Below are 23,432 nucleotides of genomic sequence, written 5' to 3'. Positions count from 1 at the left end.
CCACAGAAGCCTAGGATGGAGGAAAAAGCTGATGGCTGATGCGTACAGGCGGTAGGAATGATAATATTTGACACCGCCATCTTCTTATCTCTTGATGTCTCTAATCTCACTTCACTCCTAAGTGAAGCACTGATTCTCGGTTTGCGGGCGGGTGCCGAGGAACGCTCTGTTACGCGGGATCGAGATGGCTTTGCAGAAAGGAGCAGTTTCTTGCTGCCCTGGGTCTGTGTCGGAGCTGGGAAGGTCTCCCTGCGGCGCAGGGCGCCGGTGAAGAACCGAGTGGCTGTGCCAAGCGCCCGGTGCGACTCCAGCGCGCTCCGTTTCACTCCTCTCTGTTTGGGTTTTTGTTTGGTTTTTTTTTTTTTTTTCTTTGTAATCACTTCTGCTTGGGAAGAATTTAGGTCTCAGAAAAACATTCAAAGCCCTTTTTTGTGTGAACGGCAAGGCAAAACCTCTCAAAGCCCCGGGGAGGATTTCGGTGGTGAAAGCTCGCTCTGTTCCCGGGGCGCGCTCATTGGCGGGGGGCGGTTTCGGACACGGGGCTCCCCTCGGCAGGGCTCAGCACCCCATAAATACCCAGCACACGGCTCTCGCTGCGTGCTTGGCTGCCGGAGGCTCAGGCCCTTCATCGGGGAGAAAATGTACAGCCAGTGAGTATCCCTGCGGGCTTTCCTCCGTAGGAGTAAGTCACCGGTTGCCATCGTGGTGCAGCGTAGGCTGGGGGGTTGCTGTGAGGCTGGGGGTCAGCGCAGGCGGGAGGGGGGGGGTCTCTGTGTGGGGGTGTCCGTGCTGGTACATCCCATGCCGAGGCATGATTCCGGTCCGGGGGGACAGGCTCACCTCCGGGTACCAGAGGACGGTCCCTACTTCGGAGGGGAAGGAGGGTGTCCCGCACAGCCAGTGTCTGGTGCGTCTTCGTGGGCTCTGCAGTAGATAAAACTGGAACCTAACAAACAGTTCTCAGCTACGCGCTCAAGTACGCTTTGCTCGAAGAAAAAAAGGGGAGAAAAAAAAAGTCTTATCCAAGACCTGGGAGATACAAGTTGGATTTTGCTTCCTGATGTTTCAGGATACCCTGAATTTGTCTGTTGGGTGAGGGTGTTTGCCCGCAGGGCTGCGGCACGGGCTGTCCCGTCGGTATTCCCTATTCCCCCATGTGCTCGGGACGGTTCGCAGGCAGCTGCAGTAGCTGGTCAGAGCCCTCGGAGCCTTTCCCCCCATGAAGGCTGGTGCTTCTCCCTCCTGACCTCTCAAGTCATTTGCAAGTCGCAGATCAGTCCATCCAGACAGAAAACCCCTTCCCTCGGGGTGGGGGGGTTCCAAAGCTATCCCGAAACCGGGCTAACCCCAGCTCTGCTGGCCCTTTCAGAGTCGAGCATCCCGCTGGAGGCTACAAGAAGCTCTTTGAGACCGTGGAAGAGCTGTCCTCTCCAGTGACTGCCCACGTCACAGGTTGGTGTGGGCTCCCTGATCTCCTCCTGCCCAGCTTTTGTTCTTGGGAGCTCGTGGGCCACCAGAGCTCGGAGGCTTCACGAGGGCTGGAGCGCAGGGTCGGAGGCAAAGGACCTGCCAGGGCTGGCGTATTTTGGGGTAGAGGAAGGACAGATTGGATGGGGGATCTTTAGACACGTCAATACTCAACTTCTTTGTCTGGTTGGTTGGTTGGTTGGTAGATGAAGAAAAAAAGCATAGTTCGAAGAGCTCAAACTTAAAAACCAGGTTTAATAAAGGTTAAAAAAAAAAAATAGTTTGAAATTTTGTTCTTTTTGTTGACACAATAAGAATTACTTGGTCTGATTTGCCACGGGCTGCGCACGTACCAACGCTGCATCTTCTGCAGGCAGGATTCCCACCTGGCTGCGAGGAAGCCTCCTGAGATGTGGTCCTGGCTTGTTCGAGGTGGGCGCGGAGCCCTTCTATCACCTCTTTGACGGCCAGGCGCTGCTCCACAAGTTTGACTTCAAGGAGGGCACGTTACCTACCACCGAAGGTACGTGGCAATTTTCCAAGCGAAAAAAAAGAACTAACGAAGCATTTGCCCGACTGTAAGCGCCGGGGACGGGCTCTGCTGCCCAGCATGGGCTCTGCTGCCCAGCACGGGGGAGGCGTGGGTTATTTCGAGTCTGTGCGGTTATCGGAAGAGCTCTAACGGTGAGATCACTAAAACCGGCCGAAAATAACTGAAACTTCCTCGCAGTTAGCGGAAGTGGAGCTTTTTGTACAGATTACAAAACATCTGGGAAAGGAGGGCAGGGAGGGCTGGATGTCACTGCAGTCAGTGACAGAATTACGTCGTCGTCTGAAAACTGGACTGCGTTTTCAGTCAAAAGCTGCTGAGCTATCAGCTTTCAGGTGTTCGGTGCAGGATATTTAGATAAAGCACTGTATTTCCCATCAGCTTCAGCTCTCTGCCGGCCATCCCTTCCCGGGGCCGCGGTGGGGGGCAGTTGCTGGACCCCACGTGCTCCAGATGCAACACGAAGCTGTGGAGACCTGCGGCTTGCAGAGGTCTCACGAGGCTCATCGCAAGAATATTCATATTATAATTACATAGCCCGTTGCTTTTTTTTATGGCTACACTTGCAACGTGCTTTCTTGCCCTCCCCAGGTTTGTCAGGACTGACGCTTACGTGAGAGCGATGACCGAGAAAAGGATCGTGATAACAGAATTCGGCACCTACGCGTACCCAGACCCGTGCAAGAACATCTTTTCCAGGTACCTCGGGCTGTAGACGTTGCAGCGACGTCCTGCAGTGCTTCTGCTTCCGAGAAGCCCCTGACTGCCTGTCCGTTTTCTCTGCTCAGGTTTTTCTCGTATTTCAAAGGCGTGGAGGTCACTGATAACGCCCTCGTTAACGTCTACCCCGTCGGTGAAGATTACTATGCCTGTACTGAGACCAACTTTATAACCAAAATTAACCCAGACACGTTAGAGACAATTAAGCAGGTAGGCCTTTGTGCTGAGCTTCTAAACGCGTGGAGGAGTAAAACTAAAATGAAAATGTTTAACAGCAGCCTCTTACAACATGGCAAGAGTTGGGGTTTGTCAGGGAGACGACGCAGACACAAAGCCAACGGTGAGGGTTAATGAGAGCAGGGTCGGAAGGAGCTTGTAAACGAACCCGCTGCTGCTGCTCTGAGGAATGTTCAGTGAGGAGGCGATGGGGGTCCGGGGTCCGTGTCCTCACGCTTGGGTTGGGGTTTGCAAACTGGAGCTACGTTGCAGCCTGGCCAAAGGGGACCGTAAGCGGAGGGCTCCTCCCAGAGCTTTGCTGCTGCCTTCGTTTGCATCGGAGCCGAGGCGCATTTACCCTGCAGAACTGTATGTAACGCAGAGTCCGCGTTTTGACATTTTTCTTTGCTGTGCGACCAGTGTCCAGCCTGTGGAGCCTTTCCTTTTGGACCCCAGGATCCCGGACCTCTCCCTCGAACCGTGTCAGCTCGCCTGACCATCTCAAATTGCTGGGCTTTGCTGCTCTTCTCCTTTTCACAAAACAAAGGGTGATTTGGGCTTAGAGAAGAGCTTTCCGCGCCTGAAGCGAGGATGGATTGACCTGCGACGCCTTGCAGAGCTGGTGACTTCCCGTCTCCTGCCGAGAAAGCTCCTGACTTTCTCCATCTTGTTCTTCAGGTGGATCTCTGTAAATACGTGTCCGTCAACGGGGCGACGGCTCATCCCCACATTGAAAACGACGGGACGGTTTACAACATCGGCAATTGCTTTGGAAAAAATTTTGCGCTCGCCTATAACATCATACGGATTCCTCCGCTTCAGGCAGGTCAGTTAATCCCACCTCTGAGCGAACTGAGAAAATCTTGTTCTATACATCTTTTTTTTTTTTTAATCCTTCAAACGAGTTTCGTCATCAAGTTACTTTTTTTTTTTTTAATCTTCTTTAGCTTTTATTCACTTTTTTAAGTGACAGAAATGTTACCTTTAAAAAACTTCGAAGTGGTTTCTAAATCGTGAACTTCCTTTGCGTTAAAGGCAGAAACTTGCTGGGTAAACACCTTAAATACAGACTAAGTAGGGGTGAAACCCGCCGTAACCCTTCCCCTGTCCTGTTCCAGACAAGGAAGACCCGATGAACAAGTCGGAGGTGGTGGTGCAGTTCCCTTGCAGCGACAGGTTCAAGCCCTCCTACGTTCACAGGTAACGGTTCAGGCATCGGTAGGCGGACGGCGTCGGTCCGCCGGCAGAAGAGGAGGGCTGCTGCCCACACGTGCCACGGCACGCAGCCGCTCTGAGCAGAGTCCCCTTTTATTTCTGCAAGCGCGCGAGGGCAGGGTACGCGCGCGCAGCATCGCTGGCGTCGCACGCTCTTTGGAAGCAGCACGCCGGGTGCGTTCTTGCATGTAATCAGCAACTACAATTAGGGGATTTACCAAAAGCAGAACATTTATATTGCTGGCATTTTTAAGTGATGATCTGCGTGCTCTATCCAGTGCTTAAGACGAACTGCTGCGTGGCTTTTGTCCAAACTAACTACAGCGAGCTTGATGTGCTCCCCGTACGTTTCCAAACAGCTTTGGGCTGACTTCGAACTACATAGTGTTTGTTGAAACACCGGTGAAAATCAACCTCCTCAAGTTTCTCTCCTCCTGGAGCCTTTGGGGAGCCAACTACATGGACTGCTTCGAGTCCAACGAAACCATGGGGGTAAGCGGCGGGTCGTACCAAACCGGGCTGTACTGGGCAGCCAGCCCTGGACTGGGAGGTCCATCGTATTGGTTTCACCTTCATTTCTCTGAGCCTAAACCAAGCTGCTGCTTGCTTTACAGGTCTGGCTTCACGTGGCAGAGAAAAAGAAAGGCAGGCTCCTCAACATCAAATACCGCACCTCGGCCTTCAACCTTTTCCATCACATTAACACCTACGAAGACAACGGCTTTCTGATCGTCGACCTCTGCACCTGGAAGGGGTGAGTCTCGGCGGCGCCGAGCCTGGAGGCGGCCAAGGGTCCCTGCGGCATCGCGCCTCCCCCTGCACGGGCTGCCGGGGGCCGGCAGAGCCCCAGCCCCGCACACGCCGGTCCCTGCGCTGGCGTGTCCCTTCCCCGTTGGCATCGCCTCTGGCACTCGCACCGACACCCTCCAACCCATCTAGATAATAACACATGGTGACGCGTAAACCATACAGCGTGGGAGTTATCCAGAGGGGTGCAGAGAGCCTGTTTGAAACTCATTTTCCAAGAAAAATTGGATTTTTAATCTTTAATTTGCCTTTATCTTTAATAAACGTTAGTGACTACCCAAGGGTTGATGCTATTTTGGCTTCTGGGGCCGCAACGAGCAGGATCCGGTTGAGGTGTGAACGCTGCTTTTTGCGTAAACACGGAGAAACGTGGCACCGAAATGGTGATGCCCAGCTGCGGGTTGGCTGCGTAGCCAGGACACCCCGAGCTGAGGCGGTCCTGGCCGCTGCCGCAGGGCGCTTGGGCTGAACGCGAGCAGTTGCTGGGTTTTCCTCGCAGGAGAAGCAGTGCGCGCACACAGCTCGCCGCTGCCAAGGAGCGGGACTTGCCTTAATTTTAGGAAAAAAAAAACCAAACGAGCTGCATTTGACCTCCCTACTTGCAAAGGACTTCTTTGTTTCTGTCTCTGATCCTGTTTTTGCGCAGGTTCGAGTTTGTTTACAACTACCTCTACTTAGCCAACTTACGAGCAAACTGGGATGAAGTGAAGCGGCAGGCAGAGAAAGCCCCGCAGCCCGAAGCCCGCAGATACGTGCTGCCCCTGAACATCGACAAGGTACCGGCGCGGCTCCGCGCCGCTGCGGCTGCCGGCGGGGCTCCCAGATGCCGGTGCCTGCCCCGCGCCCTTGCAGGGCTTATGGCCGGGCATCGCTAGTGCTCTGCCTGACCCTGCTGAATTCAAATGAAACCTTTTAATAGGGAGGGGGGAAACTTAAGCTATGGGTCTTCAGAGAAACTTTTTATTTTCTTTAGCCGATCGACGTTATTCTATTTTATTTCCCATCCGTTACTGTTCAAAGCAGAGACTGCGGGGGCAACGGTTAATGCTGGAAGGTGCCGCTGCCGGGAGCGGAGAAGGGAGCAGCCGCAGCCCGAGCACACGTGGTTAAATCCTCCAGCCCCAGCTCGCGGTGTGAGGTCCATTAAGCCGCCAGCCTGGTGCAAAGCTCGCTGGCTTGCAATTGCTGAGGGTTTTTTTTTTTTTCCCCAGCAACCCTGCTCGTGGTCATCGGTGGGTGGGCCGAGGGCTGCCGGCGGGGCTGCAGGTCAGCCCGAGCCGCTTGCGGAGCTGCAAAGCTCACAGTCACGTTGCCGATCAAGCAAAAAGTGACAACCCCACGCGGCGGGGCTTAGTTAAAACCTCTGAATGTCGTAAGGAGGGGGGGAAAAAGTTGTGCGTGCGTTTACGAGCACAGTGAAGGCTGACACACGGGATGGTTTTAGCAACAGGCACTCTTACTGCACTATTGCTAAAAAAAAAGGAAGCAGCAGCCACCCCGAGCGTGTTGCCATTCTGCAGCTTGATGGAGGCTCTGCTGCACATCGCTGCCTTCGCTGTTCAACGCAGTTTGCAACAGATCTGTGCAAACGGACTAAGAAATTTGTTTCTCCGTTTCTCTTGGGTATTCTTCTTTGTCCCAGGCTGACACGGGCAAGAACTTGGTCACCCTGCCCTACACGACAGCTACGGCAACCTTGCGCAGCGATGAGACCATCTGGCTGGAGCCCGAAGTTATTTTCTCAGGGCCACGCCACGGTAAGACGCCACCGCCGAAGCACAGCCAGCGGCCACACGAGTACCGCCCGCGCTCTCCACCCCACTAATCCTCACACATATATGTTTGTTTGTTTTTTTTTTTTATCGTAGCCTTTGAATTTCCGCAGATCAATTACAAGAAATACGGTGGGAAACCTTACACGTATACGTATGGGCTGGGGCTGAATCACTTCGTCCCAGACAGGGTAACTATCAACGAACGGGTGAGGCGCGTCTTTTCGATGAGCTTTTAGTTTAAGGACAAGAAGGAGTATTTCTGAGATGTGGGGGTTGGGGTTGTTGGTTTTTTTTTCCCTCCACCTTTAGCTTTGCAAGCTGAACGTCAAAACAAAGGAGACCTGGGTGTGGCAGGAGCCGGATTCGTACCCATCGGAGCCGATCTTCGTTTCCCATCCGGATGCCCTGGAGGAAGACGACGGTAATACTGATTTTGTTTTGGTCAACAGCATCGTGATTTGGAAAGCTGGCGGCCGGGGCTGCGCCAGAGGCAGGCGGGAGCAGAGCCCGCAGGCAGCTCCCAGGCGAGAGGTGCCTTGTTCTAACGCTGGTGGGAAGTTTCTGAGGAGAGTGTGGGGAAAATTAAGCCTGAATGAAACCAAAGGAGGAGAAAGACCTCCGGGTTTAGAGGATCTGTTGTCCTCATTTCCTAGCCTTTTTCCATCAGGAATTGCAATATTCAAAGTTCTGCCACCTGGAATTCTTTATAAAATTTGAACTTCTCTTAAACCAAGCGTGTTTTCTATTCCTAACCCCTCCTCCTCCTCCTCCTCGTGCAGGAGCGGGGTGAATTCAGGCTTTGTCACTCGAGGACACGTAGTTATATTCATGCCAAGCACTGTACGCGTTTCTTCACGCATCCCCAGCCCTGTACCTATTTTTGAAGGCGAGTGGCAGCTCTGGGCCTGAGAGGCTGTCCGCTTCTTCCCTCAATTCCTCATCTCCGAACAGGATTACGTGAAGCTGGGAGAAGTCTTGGCTCTGCTGAATTTAAGAGCCAACTCTCCCTGGTTTATACAGAACTAAATTTCATATTATCTGTTCCACTCAGGAAAGTGCTTGTGCAGGGGCTTAAGTCCCACTGAAATGAGAAGGTTTTAAGCTTGTTCTTAAAAGCTTTCCTTAACTGAAGTAGACAACGCGCATTTTAGGACTAAGTTTAAGTCTCTCTCACTTCCTGGGCCTTAAGCCCCTGCAGAAGCACTCTCTGAAAGCGGAGTTAACACCGGGCTCCACGCTCACCTTTCTGTCATCTTCCCCAAGGCTGGTGGCTGCCGTCACAGACTGCGGCGTATGGTTGTGCCCGTGTTCTCCTGCAGTGACTGATCCAGGGAGTACACAAATGAACAACCAACCTAAGAGCTAGGATGTCCCATCCGTTCCACACAGGGATGCCAGCACCCAGAAATGGGTATCATCTTCTCACGTTAACCCTCAGCAGCTGAATTATAAAGTAATTTATAAATAATTAATTCATAACATTGGAAAAAATTAATGGACAAGTTTGATATACGTTCCAGTAAGCAACGTTTGTCGTCAGCCCCTGCAATAGCTTTTCATAGTTCCTTTTCCGAATAAAAACATTTCTCACGGTTTTAAAAAGAAACTCTACGGGAGCTACTGTGCCGCAGCACCCCAGAAATAAATAATCTCACCATCCACTTTGGAACCGACAATCGTGCAATAACAATGGGATTTACTGGTGTCCTGTGTGCGAGCGGCCACCCTTACCCCGGCCAGCCGCGGGGAAGGGTGCAGCTTTTTCTTCAAGCAGGCTTTCTTTTTCTCGCCTGCTAGGGGTTGTGCTGAGCATCGTGATCAGCCCGGGCGCGGGGCCGAAGCCCGCCTACCTCCTCATCCTGAATGCCAAAGACATGAGCGAGGTTGCCAGGGCTGAAGTGGAGGTGAACATTCCGGTGACTTTCCACGGACTCTTCAAAAGAGCGTGACCGCTGCCTGCGACACGTGGCGTTAGGTTTCTTCCAGCTCCGAAAAGGTGCAGTGTCTCCGTTTACAAGCACTCAAGTGACCTAAATTCCTTCAACACCACTTTTTATTTGTACGCCTACTGAATTAAGATTGAGCATTTCAGTTTTGTTGATGATTCTCCAAAATACTTAACCAGGTATTTTTCAAATACACCCTTTGGCATAATTTCCAGATGTACAGCGCTAAGAACTCCACAGTTAAAACAACACAAGTTTGGAGTGGGGGGGGGGGGACGTTTTTGGTTTTACAAAATTAAACTTTGCAGCCGCGGCAGAGTGGAAGACGCGTGAAACGGCACAGTGTAAACTCAGTACTTGTACGCATGGTAACGCTATGTAGAACACACTCTGCGCTCTGTTACGTGCTTTGAGAAAAGGTAATTTTTAGCCTATACTCAAGTATTACGGATTTAAATCTCCTCCTGCTCACTCCTTTAGTATCCTCAGAGGAATCTGAGTGGAGCCTTTCCATAGCTGCTTTGGAAATCTGAACTGGCAGGCTCAAGGCAGTGTGGCAGGCAGTGTTTTGTCCTTTACTAAGGCTGAAAACTGCATATGCTAGCTTATATGTTTTCTCTTTCCCATCTCTTTTGTCAAAGCGCAGTTCCTTGAGTTCTGGATTTCACGCTAAAACATGAATATGAAAAAAAATCAAGCAATTGTTACCGCTTGGGATGAATTTGCTTCCTTAGAGTGCTACAGAGTCTCAGCTTAATCCTTCCTTTTCACAAAATAAATTTTTAACTAATGTAGTAAGAGGCTATGGTTTAAAATACAAACTTATTGCTAATAGACTTAAAATCCAGAATTCCTGTTTGTCTGCAACGGTTTAACATTTTTATTAATGGTATCAAAGAATTAGAAAATCATTCACATTAAAGATTTCTAGTACACGGTGCTAACTTTAAAAGGCTGATGATTTGAAAGTGGCTGCAATTACATTCTGATGACAGGATATCGACACGGAGATACGACCTGGTACTTCTGCTGTTCTGTAATCTCTAAGCACTGTGCAATGACCTAATTAAAAACAAAAACCAATATAAGCAATGCGCCTCTGAAACAAAAAAAATGAGTAAAACTTACTAGTTACGCACTCATTCAGTACTGCATTTGTTCTTACTTTCTGCAGAACAATGAACGTTTAAAATGAACAGTAGTTGGCTGCAGCGTTAGAGGAAATAGATGTCAGTGTAATGTACCACTGGGGCAGGGGCAATGGAGAGGAAGAAATGTCCTCAGGATCCCAAAGTTTATGTATTGCATAGCATACGGACACCGCTAAACCATTTTAAAGTCACTGTGGTGGCAAGAGAATTACTTTTGGGACACTGGGAAGCGATTTTGCCATAAAACTCCAATGAAAATATATTACATGGTAATCCATTTCTGTTATTATGTAGCTATGCTCCTAAGATTCCCAATCGCCTATCAAAAATTAGCAGAACATCCTGCTCCTCCACATCCACCTTTTTCTAAGAAGTCATCTTTCTTGGTGTCTTGTGACAACAGGGACTGAAAATACAGAACTGGTTTTGGTCTTTAAAAACAAGATAATTCTCCATATTCCACTGCTACTGGAGCACACACTGTCTTTTAAAAGCCTATTTAAAAAAAAGCACATTAAGGATCTGAATGAGCACATGCTGTCAGCTCAGACAAAGCTAAACATAAATTTCATCTGCTAGCAGGAACTGGGATAAAGTAGCAAAACAATGTTGTAAAAAACCAGCTACACATGCAAACATGAATCGTGGTGTGCTAGTGAAAGTTACCCAAGAGAAACAACGATTCATTTCAACAATCACCTATTTTCTTTTCATGTGTAGCTCCTACAGAGAGGTAGTCTCGGGGCTCTAGTACTAGAAAATACTTCTCGGTGCTCTCCCATTATCAAAGTTCCCATCAACTCCACAAAAAATATTTAACATCTACATAGTACCATAAATATGTACCATATTTAGAAGGATTAATTGATAGCAGGCTGTATTCGTGATCTTTAAGTAAATAAGCTTCAGAAGTGCAAAGAACACTTTAAGTATTGCTAATAAACAATCCAACAATGAAAAACAGAGGAACAAAGGCAGCAGATTTCAGAAAGAATCTAATGGAGTGGAAGTCTGCCAAAATAAATAAAAAGGCGGGGGGGGCATCCCAAATGTAAGCAGCAAATTACAAGCAGGAAGAGCAAGTTGCAAAAAGAAACATCCTAGGACAAAAGAATGGAAACAATATGAACAGTGAAGAGCCTGAACTTAAAAGAGTGAAGATATGGGCCATTATGCAAGACCGAAAAAGAAAGGATTCGAATACAGAATCAAATGAAGTCATTAAGAGGGTCAATGAGGAAACGCTGTAGTCAAGTAACCAGAAAGTAACCAGAATTCAACAGAAACTTTTTGGGTACGCTAATGGGAAGAGAAGAGACGAGAATTGCAAAGCTAAATGCCACAGAAACTGGAGTGAGAAGAGGGAGACCCAGTTCTGGGAATCAGCATGCCACTGACCTTGAGCAAGTCATAGGCTTACGCATTCGCCACAAAATCTTTTTGAGATCGGAGAATAAAACGTACTATAAGGAAAAACCCCTACCTTTCTAGTATTTTGAGGTAGAATTACACCATCATCCCAGAGTCTGGCAGAGGAGTAAAATGCACTGCTTTCTTCCTCTAGCCTGGAGAAGACAGAGTATTAAGCAAGCTTAAAAGCATAAAAATGTAATAAAAAACATCACGCCAGTAAAAAAAAAAACATAGATGCAAAAAGACATATACTTCAGTCTCAAGTGAATGTGCAGTACTACTGTTAAAATTAATTAGAATCCAGCAAATAATGCATAACATCTGATCATTCTGCAGTACAGACCATCTTCCACACTCAGATGATCGCCACTGTTTAATATACAGCAGAATATCTTGATTTGGGGTTGTATGGTTTTGGGGTTGTGGGGTTTTTTGTTTTGTTTTTTTTAAGTCAAACATTTTTGTTTCCTTGAGAAGATCCTAAGAGCAGACACAGAATTACATGGAAATTTAAAATATTTTTCAGTAGATTCAGGTTTGCTTTATTTGTTTGGGATGTGTCGATCTCTAAGATGAACAAAAGTAGGTAATTTAACTAATTAAATCCTAGTGTAACTGCAAGGGTTTATATTTAATGTCCTTACTTTTCTTTCAGATGTTTTAGCTTTGATTCATCTCCTGTACAGTCATTGTCCTCAGCTTGCGGGACTGTGGAGAAATGTCTTGAATCCACAAGAGCAACTCTTGCATTAGGCCACAAGAACAGAAAGTTTGGACTGAACGATCTCCCACACTACAAAAAAAAAAATGCACAGTACAAACTCATTGAAATTAATCACAAAAAGATGGCTGTAGGATGACACAATCAAGTTCAAGGCAGAATGTAATACAGTTTAATTTGTAAAGCATTAATGGTACAGCTCCTTTACCATTACAGCTACAGCTCCCGTACCAGTACGGACATCCTGTGGTAGCAACCATCACAATCCCCACTACCTTCGATATTGCTATCATTTCATTTTTCCTCCAAGCACTTCCATGTTTAATTCCGAGCAAACAAAGAGCCCTACCGCACCTACTAGCGTTAGCAGCACACACAGTAACACAACTAAAGGAGCCGTGCTCCTTGATCACTGAAAACTTGCTGAGAAAAGGGCAGGGCTGGCTCCTGAGAAGGGACATTTTCAGATAATCTGTTTTTTAGAACTGGCTCTAGGTTCTTAGACGCAGACCAGATTTTCAGTAATCACATCTTGTGATGCATTTCTTACTTTAAAAGTAGTTAAAATAACAGATCAAGTTAAATGTCTGTAACAACAGCCGACTGTTTTAAAAATGAAGTGCTGTGAAATCTTAGTATAGTGTGTAAAAAAAAAAAAAATCTATTGCCAAACCGATCAGATTTCTGCCACCCGTACCATAACGTAACTTTCGCTCCCGTAACAGCCACCGACTACAATGGTTATTTTGGGAACAGCAGCACAAGCAACAGCAGCCATCATGGAGGCCTGGGCTTTTAATCTGTTGGAGTGAGCCTCTGCCTGAAATGAAAATAAAGATTTTAGATCCCTTAAGTCTTTCTTCTAGATTCCCTCCGCTCCCACCAAACTTGTGTTTCTAAACCATTTATTTCTTTACAATTCTGTGTGATCGTTTCTTCCACAACAGTAAGACAGCATCATTAACTACTATAGCCCATTAGGCACTTATTTTACAATGTAAATCAGCAAAACAATTATAACCAGTGTGCAAAAACCTACGATACGGTGCAACCCTAGCTCTCCCAGGCATTAGCAAAGCTCAGATACAACAGAATTATGCCAGGCTTTGTCTAAGTGCTGGTGACAGCTGGGAGGAACAGGGCTGCAGAAACAGTCTCTGCTCACAGAACCTAATGTAGGTTTTACGACGAGGCTCTCTGTAGCCCAGGACAAAACGTACTGTACGTTAATGCCTTCACTTTTCTAAAAGAGAAACATCTATTTTTCTGTGGAGCACAGTGGCATCAGAAGAATCGATAGGCTGTATTTCAATGTCAAAAGCACTATAAATTCCAAGTTTTACAGCTTGTATGCCAGCTGGACGGTACCATTTTAGATAAGCATGGAGGCCTGCTTAAAATCAGAATACAGTGAGAATGCTAATGGGAAGATTTAAGAACAAAGTAATTATGAAGCTTCTTGGTTTAAACCATCGAGAGTGGTTTAAAAAAAAATAATTTTCCTAACAACAATTTTCAAAATGTAATCTTAAACAAAACAAGAATGAGGAATTGCTTGAATTAAGCATATTGAACTAAAAATGCCGTACCTGTGAGATGCTTGTTGGCTCTGCTGTATGTGGAGCAGTATTTTGGAAAAAGAGGATGGGAATGCCGCGCTGACTGCACAGCTGTACAAAATGGCTGCCCTTGAGAGAAGCATCATGAGACAGCTCCCCATTGTTAGCCACGATCCCCACCAAGTGCCTACAAAACAGACACAGGAACATTTTCACTTCTGAACCTCAGAAATTATGAAATTGTAGCTCATAATGTTCTGAAGGATGGAAAGATAAATATCCGTGTACACACACACACAGATCTGCCCTTTACAGAAATTCAGAATGTAAAACGATGCACTTGCACGTGTCATTTCTTTCAAGGACCCTCACATACGTAACAAACAAGAAGTCTTACAGCACTCGGGATATGTAAAGCATGGAAGTATTAACGCTGATTAATACCCAGAGGGCAGGTAAAGCTATAGATGACCTGTCAGAGTACACTGCAAGACAACGTACAAGGTGCCAGGACTCTGGGCTCTCTCTTATTCCTGTAACATGCAACATAACAGTCAATCTGAAAAGTTTATGCTTTCAACCTAAAGAGGCTCTGAAAATATATTTTACTACCTTTTTCTTTTTAATTATTTTTAATATACTTGGACTGGAACGTTGTATGCTTCATGAATGTGTTAATAATACAGGCTGATCTGAATTATGCCACGTTTTATTGTATGGGTATTATCCCATCTCCATCACATGGGAGAAGGGATGGTACCTTTCAACTCAGTTTGGGAAGGAACACTTTTAAAGATGCTGTCTCTTATTTCTTAAGGAATCTGCTGAGACTTCAATGCTCCAACTGTCTGGCTAGTAGTTTTTGTGAACAAACAAATCATTTCACAAAGTCATGAAAACCATTCATTTGTAATCACTCTCTGCTGCTACTGGCCTGAGACAGGGTGAATTCAGAGCGCAGAGACAGAAGATCAGGCTTTCTAGAAGTATTTTAGTACCAATTCTTGACTGACTCAGAACTTCAGAAACATTGCTACTGGAATACTGTAAAACCTGATAACGATATGAGAGCTATTTAGAGAAATATGTCCATACATTCTGATAGTGAGATGTTATAGCCTTACCCTTCCACATGGCCAAATCCTGTTACTAATGTTGTTCCATAATTAGCCTTGAATTCCTGGAATCTGCTTCCATCCATCAGACGGCTCAGAATCTGCAAAGAAATATACAGTCTTTACTACAGAAATTTAAGTGAAAATAGGATAGTTCTGCTAAAAGATATGCTCTGTTCAAATAGTAACGAGACCTGTATAATGCAAGAAGTCAACCTAAATGAGCATAGAAGGCCCTTTTATGTCTTACTCTCTGCTAAATCCTCAATATGCACAAAATACCAAATCTGTGTTTACATTTGATTACCAACCATGTATTTTGTGCCAAAGTTCAACTCCAAAATTATTTCAGTGTTACAGAGCACAGCTGTTCATGTGCATAAAAGCGTTGTAAAAAACCCAGCATGTGCAGTTACAGTTTGTGTGCGTAAGAAACACTCAGTTGCATATTGCTCATGCTTTTTTCAAACACAATTTAAAAGCTGCCTTCAAAGCTACACTGCTTTTTACAGTCGATCCCCTTAACTGTAGGGATTTACCCCTGGAAAAGATACTGGATTCACATCCTTGGAGACTAAATCTCTTCTACAACAACACAATGAAAACAGCGTGGGCAGTTCTGCATGTCTCTGCTTATGTATTAGCGTCTGTCCCAACTTCAAACAAGTTTAATTTGAGCTTTGTTGTTTTTCAGTCAGTATTTTCATTAGGCATTTCAGTTACAAGGTAAGAGTCTTGACTACTTGGCTAAAAAAAGGCAGGGGGAGGGGAAAACGGGACACTAAAGGGGTGCACATTCTCAAGGCAGCCAACACAGTACAAGACGTACTGACATAACAGCATCTCAAACAGTGCCTGGAAACAGATGGGGATCAGCTGGCATGATCTGTAATTATCTTTTCTCTAGCAGGTTTTCAGCTTAAATATTTGCTATAACTCTATAGAATTGTTGCCATTCTGCTTTGTCGCAGACTCAAGACAGTTCGGCAACTGATTAGGTAATAATACAGAGTCTCTCAGGTACTTCAGGATTCTCCAAGAGAGAACAGCCTGTTGCCTGTTAATCTGGAGCTACTAGATAGAACAGACTGAAAGGACGAAGGAATACAGTGTCTGTCACCTTACCAATTTTACAGGAAGAGTACACCTATAATCTCGCGGTGCCAGTCCCAAGAGCTCATCAGAACTATAGAGAGGACTGTCATACTCTATGACCTCCTCCGGCAGTGGATCATAATTTAACGTAGAGATAACATTTCGAATACATTCATAGGCTTCCTTTTCTGAAGATGCAAAATGGTCACTACAGCCACTGACTCTAGGAGAGACAGCAACGTTAATTAGTATTGAATTAATTAAATCTGAATTCTGATAGAAAAACCAAACTAAAGGAAAAACCTTAACCCATACTGTGAGCCTCCAAACTGCCTGAAAATAGTGTGATTTTGTTCTTGTATGAATGAATTGAAAGCAGTGTCAGTGGAATTGCTGTGCAATCCAACCCCAAAACAAATTCACAGTAAGAAGTTCTTCCCTGTGACTTTTGTGTCTACCTATATTAAAGGAAGAACTTTGAATTCATTTTCATGATGATGTTGTTGCAAACAATATAATAAAGGGAAAACAAACTTTAAAAATTATTTCAAAATAAGCACTTCCAGCCCGGATATAAAGACAATAACTGTGTTACCTGTAACACAGTTATCTGACTGTCACACTAGTATTTATTTTTGTGAGAAAGGTATGGAATCTGGTTACCATATACACAGCACAGAATGCCAAGAACAAAGAAGCAAAGCCACCCTTTTCCCCTATCTAGAAGGGAATAACTGTTTTGACAACTACAGAAGTTTCTGGCATAGAAAAATAGCATTAAAGAAAGAGTTAGACAGCTACTATCAGGTTTATTTCCTGTTTGCTCATCTCCTGCTATGAAGCCCTCATTAACAGCAGAGGCAGGCAGGCTTTCCATTTTTCTTCTTTGCCTCAGGTACTTTGACAAGCATTCAGATTCTTCTCTGCAGTAAGTTAGCGTAGTGTCTTCATAAGCAGACAAGACAAATGGAAAGAAGTCACACCCCCTCTCCACTCCTCAGTTTAGGGAAGAAAAAAGAATTTCTTATGCATTTGCCCTATCATCACAGTATTCGAACACTCACAATTTTTTTTTTTTTTAATATATGTATCCTGATAATGTTTACATTAGGAAAAGAAGCGATACCATCCCTCTTCTATAGCTGGTCCCTCTGAGGCACAGAGGAACTGACTTGCCTGAAGTTGTTCAGAAAACACATGGAAAAATGGGGAACCAAAACCAGATTTGTCCAGTCCCTGTTTCACCCCATAACATCACTTAATTTTACTTCCATTTGGCTGATCTAACAAAAAAACCCCATATCCGAGAAGGAAAGCAAACAGTGTAATAACAGGTTCTACTTTTGGCCCTGATCCTGACTTATGTGAGATTTCTATCAGAGCGTGTGTGTATATATATATACACACACACAGTGGAAGTGGAAAGTTCCCGTGGACAGTAGTAAAGCTGAAATTACAATGCCATGTTACTTTTTTCATTTCAAAGAGCTATATCTAGCCCCATGATACTCCCACATATATAACGGAATACCACCAACCTTTATAATTCACGTATCATTTCTACCGGTTTTTCTTTTTCACTGCATGTTTTTCAGTCCTTGAGGACCATATTGTATCCTGTCACTGGAGTAGCTTCAGTCACATCAATTTGAGATAGAACGACAGTTTCTTTAAAACTAAGCATGCTGAATTCTCTACTATTTTTGAGACTTATTTCACATACTTAGAGTGAAGTTTAGCTCCTCCTAGGTCCTCGGGAGAGACATATTCTCCTGTAGCGGCTTTTACCAGAGGTGGGCCAGCAAGGAACAGTGTACCTATTTTATCTATAATCACAGCTTCTTCTGCCATGGTTGGAACATAGGCACCTCCAGCTACACAGGAGCCGCACACCACTGCCACCTGAAGCACACAGAAACCAAAACAAATCAAGATGCTGGAGAGAGGAGAACGGGAAGGCAAAACCATTACGTTTATTTCAGAAACATTCAAGAGACTAAATCGCAGCTTGGGGAACAAAGAACTAGAGATACAAATACCAGCATGAACAACAATGCTGTTTTTGAGAGAGTTCAAAGTTTACTCTGAAATAACGTAGTGATTTAATGCTTTTCCATCACAATCAGTCAGTAAACACTTCTAAGACCCTTAAGGCTGAAGTATTCTGTTACGTGAGATGATACTATTTGAAGCCCCCTTCCCCACAAATAGAAAAGGTGAGCTTTAGGAAATTTTTTTTGCATGTTTGAGAATTGTTCCTAGAATCTGTATTAGAACAAAACTTTTTTTCAGAACTCTATTGATCACATATACTATGCTTACTTGTACTCCAAATGCCACTGTACCTGAGGGATTCTCATGGCAGACATTATTGCTTCATTGTAGAAAACTCTGCCACCGTGTGACTTGTCAGGAAATAGCTCTGACTGACATCACAGAGAAAAGACAAAGTCAGTTTCAGCATTAACTACAAAAGCCAAATGCTTCCTCTTCACTCCATTCGTTCACAAACACATTGTAACCGACTCTGGGAAGGTCACCACTAACAATCACACCTGAAACTTTCATATATAGCATTCGCTACTGTATTTATTCCCCTTATACATTGTACATTTCCACAAAAATACCCATGCGTTTCAAAAGCAGAGGTAAGTTTCATATTTTTTTGTGAAACCAATTTATTCTACACAAACTGAGACTGTAAACATGGAGAAGGGGAGGCTCATATTCATACTTTATCTGTGAAATGACTTCAGCACCGTTTCCCTTTTTACTTAGTTTTCGATACAATTCCTTAAGTCAGGCAAAAACTTTTTCTATGTGTTTGCTTTCAGTCTGGAGAGGGAACAACTATAGTCTCCGTGATAATATGGCCTCTGTACATTGGAAAGTAACCTGTGCAAATTCTCCTTTTACTGCAAGAATTTCAAAAACTACATTCTTAAAGGCCATGGAGGTTACTGCATTACCATCACAAACGTTACAATAAAATACAGAGTAATTTTATAGATTCTGAAGTTGAAAATAGAACCTCAAACAACATACTAATTTATTAAAGACACCAAAGCATTTTAGCACACTGAGGAATACCCATGCTTGGTCAGCACTTTGTCCCCCCACTGATATTCAAGTTTCTAAACTTTGATTAGATGCTAGATGCAAGATTAGCCAAAGTGACCACTACTTTTATATATCTTCAAATCATCTCCGGGACTCCGATTTGTGGACAAAACTCAATTTAAGTGTAACAGACAATGAAAGTCAGCCAGCCAAGAAAACAAAACATAAATCTGAGGTTTATTGCTAAACGTTAGTATGATTAAAATAGAAGTAGGTATTTTCTTCTGTGAAGTGGTTCTGATATTACCTGTAGTGGCAGGAACGCTCCCCCACTGTCAACAAGGTACACAGATAACAGTCTGTTCTGCATGGCTATTTCTTGAGCTCTTAATTGTTTCTTCACTCCAATTGGATAAATAGTTCCTCCTTTCACAGTTGCATCATTTGCCATGAAGACACACCAGATCCCACAGATTTTGCCAATTCCTGTAAGCGGTACCACAGATACTTATCAGGACTCTCTAAAATACCATAGATGAAACAAGGGGGCCAAATTACAGCTAGGATACAGCTGCTACTGGATAGAGCTGATGTTCACTGTTCCTAGGAAAGCACATTCTTAAGATACTAAAATATTCCATAAACCTGATTACATGCGTCCTTTTTCCTTTCCCAGTAAGAACAAACACCTTAACTTCAGTGAGTAAGGCTGGTTACTCTGGGAAGGTGTGCAGCGCATACGGAATACAACTAATGTACGCTGCCTACAATCACTTACTCATCACTGCACCCAAACAGCATCTCTCAAATTATATTAAGGATCATGTTGGTTCAAAACCCTTCTTCCTTCTGGGCTGCGTCTCCAACATGGGCTGCTCAAAACATACCCTCAACCCATATCCACCTCTAGATCTAAGATGAATCATACTTAAAGATATGAGCAATGAAACAAATGAACTTCATCGATTTCCCATTACATCTAATATTACATTTGCTAGCAATTACCAGTAAGGCACCCAGCAGCCGGGACATCACCATACGGCATACTGAGGCCTGCCAGCGGAGACAGCTCAAGAAAAGACTCATCATCAAGTAGCAACTTCAGGCGTTCACGAACAAACAGCTTCTTGTTTCTCTGAGTATGACGCAAGACGGCATTTTCTCCCCCTCCTTTCCTGACCGTCTCAAGCAATTCTGAATATCTGATTTAAAAAACAAAGTTTCAGTTAATGAAAACCACCTTTACTTATAAGTTACCCTTTAGTAGACTGAATATAGTACTTAAATGTATTGCACGGTTTTCATATAAATGGTATGAGAATGAAGATGAATTCACATTTTTGGATTATTGCTTCTTACAAAGTGTAATAAAAAGCATAGGTATGTTATTTAAAGCAAGCATTTTAGCTTCATTATTCAAAAATTGTCTAATAAAGACAAAAAAAGAGTGAAATAATAAAATAATCTATCTGTAGTTTATGTTCATAGCTAGTAGACATTATTAAATCCATATCCTCCCCTAGGTGTTGCCCGTATACATCCAACACACAGTATCTCACAATATATGATCATACTTAATCTCTGCCAGCAACCTCATGAGTAGAGTATTGACAAGGTGCTGATCATCAGCGACCAAAGCCGACTTTGAGAGATACTGCCCTACAACGTTAGCCTATAAACTTGCAGCTATTAATAAGGCTATCATAATTTGCTAGTCCTAATTCAGCATGGACATTTACCTCCATGTTCCAGCTACTCTAGGGAAGAACCCAGTCAAGGGCTTCCTCCTTCAGTTCCCCTCAAAAAGTTTATCTGACAAAAATCAGTAACTGGTAAGTAGAATAAATTACTAAATCTAGAAGAAATTCACACTCCACAGCACAGAAGACACACTTTAAAAGTAGTGGACAGTGCAGTGTCACTACAATCATCAAGAGAGGAAGTGATTACCAAATGTTATTGTCGGGGCAGCATCAAGTACAGATAAAGAATTGAATAAACTGTAAACAAATGTGGTATCTCAAATAATTTTGGTCTTAAATAAACCAGGTTCTTCATTTATGCCAAATAAAACATTTTTTGCCAAGATGGATCATCTTTAACTAAAAGTACTGTTTGACATAACTGCTTATGCACCACTGCGTACGTGACTCCATTATCTTATTGTGGCTTCCTGCAGACTGTAGAGATTGAAAAACCTCAGGAGAAAAAAGCTAAGGATTTTTAATAATGTCGTAAATGCCACCACAGGAGGGCACAGTGTCTTTTCCATAGCTTTGCTTCCAGCTCATGTATCATTCCTCTGAACAAAGGCGTTTGAATTTTTGCCGTCTGATCTTTAAGGACAAACACATAAAATACATTTTCCTGCTTTTATCAGTGAATCACTGATTAATTGCAATAACTGTCACCTCCTCTTTCAGGAGGGATCTGTAAATGCCTGAGTCACCATTTATGTCTTTGCATTCAAAATCAAACACGAAACAAATTTTATGAAGGTCTAGAAAAATATTTCTTGGTAATATATGCAAAACAATGTCACATGGCACTATTTTAAATACAGTCTGCACCTAGGTTTAGGCATTTCAGGCAACATTTAGGGACTTCTTCTGGGGGGCTGAAATTTTTAAGTGCTGATCCTTGTAAAATTCACTCTGCAGAGAAGCTGCCCAAGAAAAGACCAGCCAGGAAACTAGTTTAAGCTTCAAAATGGCTAGGTAAAAAAAAACAACTTTTTTTTATTTTTTAATCTCTGGACTTTTTAATTAGCATTCTTCCTATGTTAAAAAGTTCCTAAAAGTGCCCATAACTAACTCTCACATCGTCTCACAAGCAGCAACATTTTTAAAACACCACAAAACCAGTTTATTACCTTGTAATAACAGCCTCACTGTTCCTTAAATTTTCTTCAAACACATGTCGATACACAGACGGGATACGTCCATCTAAAACAGGGTAAGTTTTTGCATACCGTCTGCATTTGGCTTTATTACTTACTAAACGGCAGGGAAGCATGCCGCGTGTCCTTTTCAACCCCTGATTCTGCAGTATGTGTGCTGGCTGTTTACCATGACACAAGTCCTTATACTTTCTTTCGAACACGCGATTTAAGGTTTGTAACCTTGGCAGCAGCGGAGATGCGGCGTTGGGGGGCAGTCCGCCAAGGGAGCACAAAGTGGCAGTGTTCCACATGACCCTAAGAACTGAAGGGAGAAGAAACAGCGTTTATTGCCAAAAATCAAACTTCAGATTCCCTCGGCTGACGAGGCAAAGCAAGGCACCACACCTCAGGGCCGGGTCGTGAGGGGAACACCCCCCGGTTCCCGCCTTGCAGCACGCACCCTGCCCCGGGGAGGAGAGACCCCTGAGGCGGCGGCAGCGCCCCGAGGCCCCGCGGGGCTGTGGGGGACAAGCCGGGCAGGGCAAGCCGCCGGCAGCGGGCCCAGCCGGGGCCTGCGGGGCGCGGCGGAGGCGGGCCCGGGGCCGGCCGGCCCCTCAGCGCCCGTTCCCGGGGCAGGAAGCGCGGGGCCGCGGGCCCGTCCGGCGGGGCTCCCCGGCCTGCGGCTCAGCCTGCCCGCCCGCCGCTGCCCCCTTCTCCCCTCCCCTCCTTCCCCGCTCTCCCGCCGACCCTTACTCGGGCAGCCACCGCTGAGCCGTCCGCTCCAGGCCCGCCTCTCGGGGCGGCTCCGCAAACCCATACGGCGGCCCGCCCCCGGGTGTCCTTTGCCCCGGGGCCCCGGGCCTGCCGGCGGGGCCTTGCTGCGCCCCCGGGGCCGGGCCGCGGGCCTTGCACAGCGGGAGCGGGAACGTACTCCCGGGTGCTTCCTCCCCTGCCTTGCAAAGGAGACGTGCTGGGCTGGCTTCTGCTTGGTCCCGGGTGTCCCTCGGCGGTGTCCGGGCTCAGGTGCTGCCGCCCACCGCCCTGGGTCCCCTCTCCGAACCAGTTCTCCTCCCCACCCGGGTCTCCCGCCGCCTCAGTCCCCTCTGGGTGCCTCGGCATGGCAGACACTGGGCCTGTGCCCTCAAGGAGGGCCTGGGTAACGCTGCGGAAACGATAACTTCGCCTTGGAAGGGCAAACGTTACAAAAATAACGCAGGGAGCGAAGCGAATTGCTGCTCTAGGAAATAAGTGCAATTATATACGCAGCATATGTGTTTGATTTGTAAATTACATGTTGTTGGGCAATATAGAATGCTACATACCCGACTGTAGCCTCAAAAATAACGTGCTGGTGCTTCGCTCGCCGTTAAATACAGGATGGCCACAAAATGTCTCCTTTTCAACGTCCTCCTTTCGTGCAGCGTATTACATGTCCTACAGACAAGACTGCTGGGCACTTGCAGACGACATTTTGAGTGACGCCATTCCTCTCAAGAATAGTTGTAAGCCATTCAAAGCTGTAACTGCTCACTCAAAGTGCCTAAACGCTTTCTAATTAAGTTTATCATTAAAATATTAAAGTGAATTTCATTTTTTTCCTTCCATGCCTCATCCTGTCCCTGGGCTGCTTCAGTCAGTTTGCTATTGTTAGTCATGGCATAACCTTCTAGAAATTACTGCGTGTTGCCTTTCAGCAACTTCATTAAAATGCATTCCTGCCAGAAAGCTCTTTATCCATACA

At 45.3% G+C, this 23,432-nt stretch overlaps 2 protein-coding genes across 2 annotated transcripts; one reads left to right on the top strand and one right to left on the bottom strand.

Moving 5' to 3' along the window:
* Window positions 1–639: 639 nt before the first annotated feature.
* RPE65 (retinoid isomerohydrolase RPE65) lies at window positions 640–8,707 on the top strand. Its single transcript, XM_050901213.1, is given in 14 exon segments — window positions 640–650; window positions 1,370–1,452; window positions 1,841–1,963; window positions 1,966–1,990; window positions 2,806–2,947; window positions 3,632–3,779; window positions 4,072–4,153; window positions 4,528–4,660; window positions 4,783–4,922; window positions 5,622–5,751; window positions 6,618–6,732; window positions 6,844–6,938; window positions 7,060–7,171; window positions 8,548–8,707. Coding segments are annotated over 14 exon segments (1,491 nt in total). The 3' UTR covers window positions 8,700–8,707.
* Window positions 8,708–9,162: 455 nt separating this feature from the next.
* Window positions 9,163–22,002, bottom strand: LOC127019172 (methylcrotonoyl-CoA carboxylase beta chain, mitochondrial-like). The gene is made up of 12 exons (XM_050901113.1): window positions 21,683–22,002; window positions 19,816–20,012; window positions 19,118–19,296; window positions 18,096–18,176; window positions 17,474–17,652; window positions 15,781–15,973; window positions 14,665–14,756; window positions 13,571–13,727; window positions 12,679–12,801; window positions 11,905–12,053; window positions 11,331–11,412; window positions 9,163–9,758 (listed from the first exon to the last, which is right to left on the bottom strand). Exons 1-12 carry the CDS (start codon window positions 22,000–22,002, stop codon window positions 9,675–9,677), a joined length of 1,836 nt encoding a protein of 611 aa, XP_050757070.1. The 3' UTR covers window positions 9,163–9,674.
* Window positions 22,003–23,432: the final 1,430 nt, after the last annotated feature.

Source organism: Gymnogyps californianus, chromosome 8, assembly GCF_018139145.2.
Source record: "Gymnogyps californianus isolate 813 chromosome 8, ASM1813914v2, whole genome shotgun sequence".
Classification (NCBI taxonomy): domain Eukaryota; kingdom Metazoa; phylum Chordata; class Aves; order Accipitriformes; family Cathartidae; genus Gymnogyps; species Gymnogyps californianus.
This window is presented reverse-complemented; position numbering and strand designations above follow the sequence as displayed.

Coding starts and splice junctions, on each gene's coding strand:
- LOC127019172 (XM_050901113.1), bottom strand. CDS start 22,002: ATGTGGAACACTGCCACTTTGTGCTCCCTTGGCGGACTGCCCCCCAAC. Junction 19,297..19,815: donor GGCTGCTGGGTGCCTTACTG/GTAATTGCTAGC, acceptor TACCGCTTACAG/GAATTGGCAAAATCTGTGGG. Junction 14,757..15,780: donor GTACTCTTCCTGTAAAATTG/GTAAGGTGACAG, acceptor ATTTCTTTGCAG/ATTCTGAGCCGTCTGATGGA.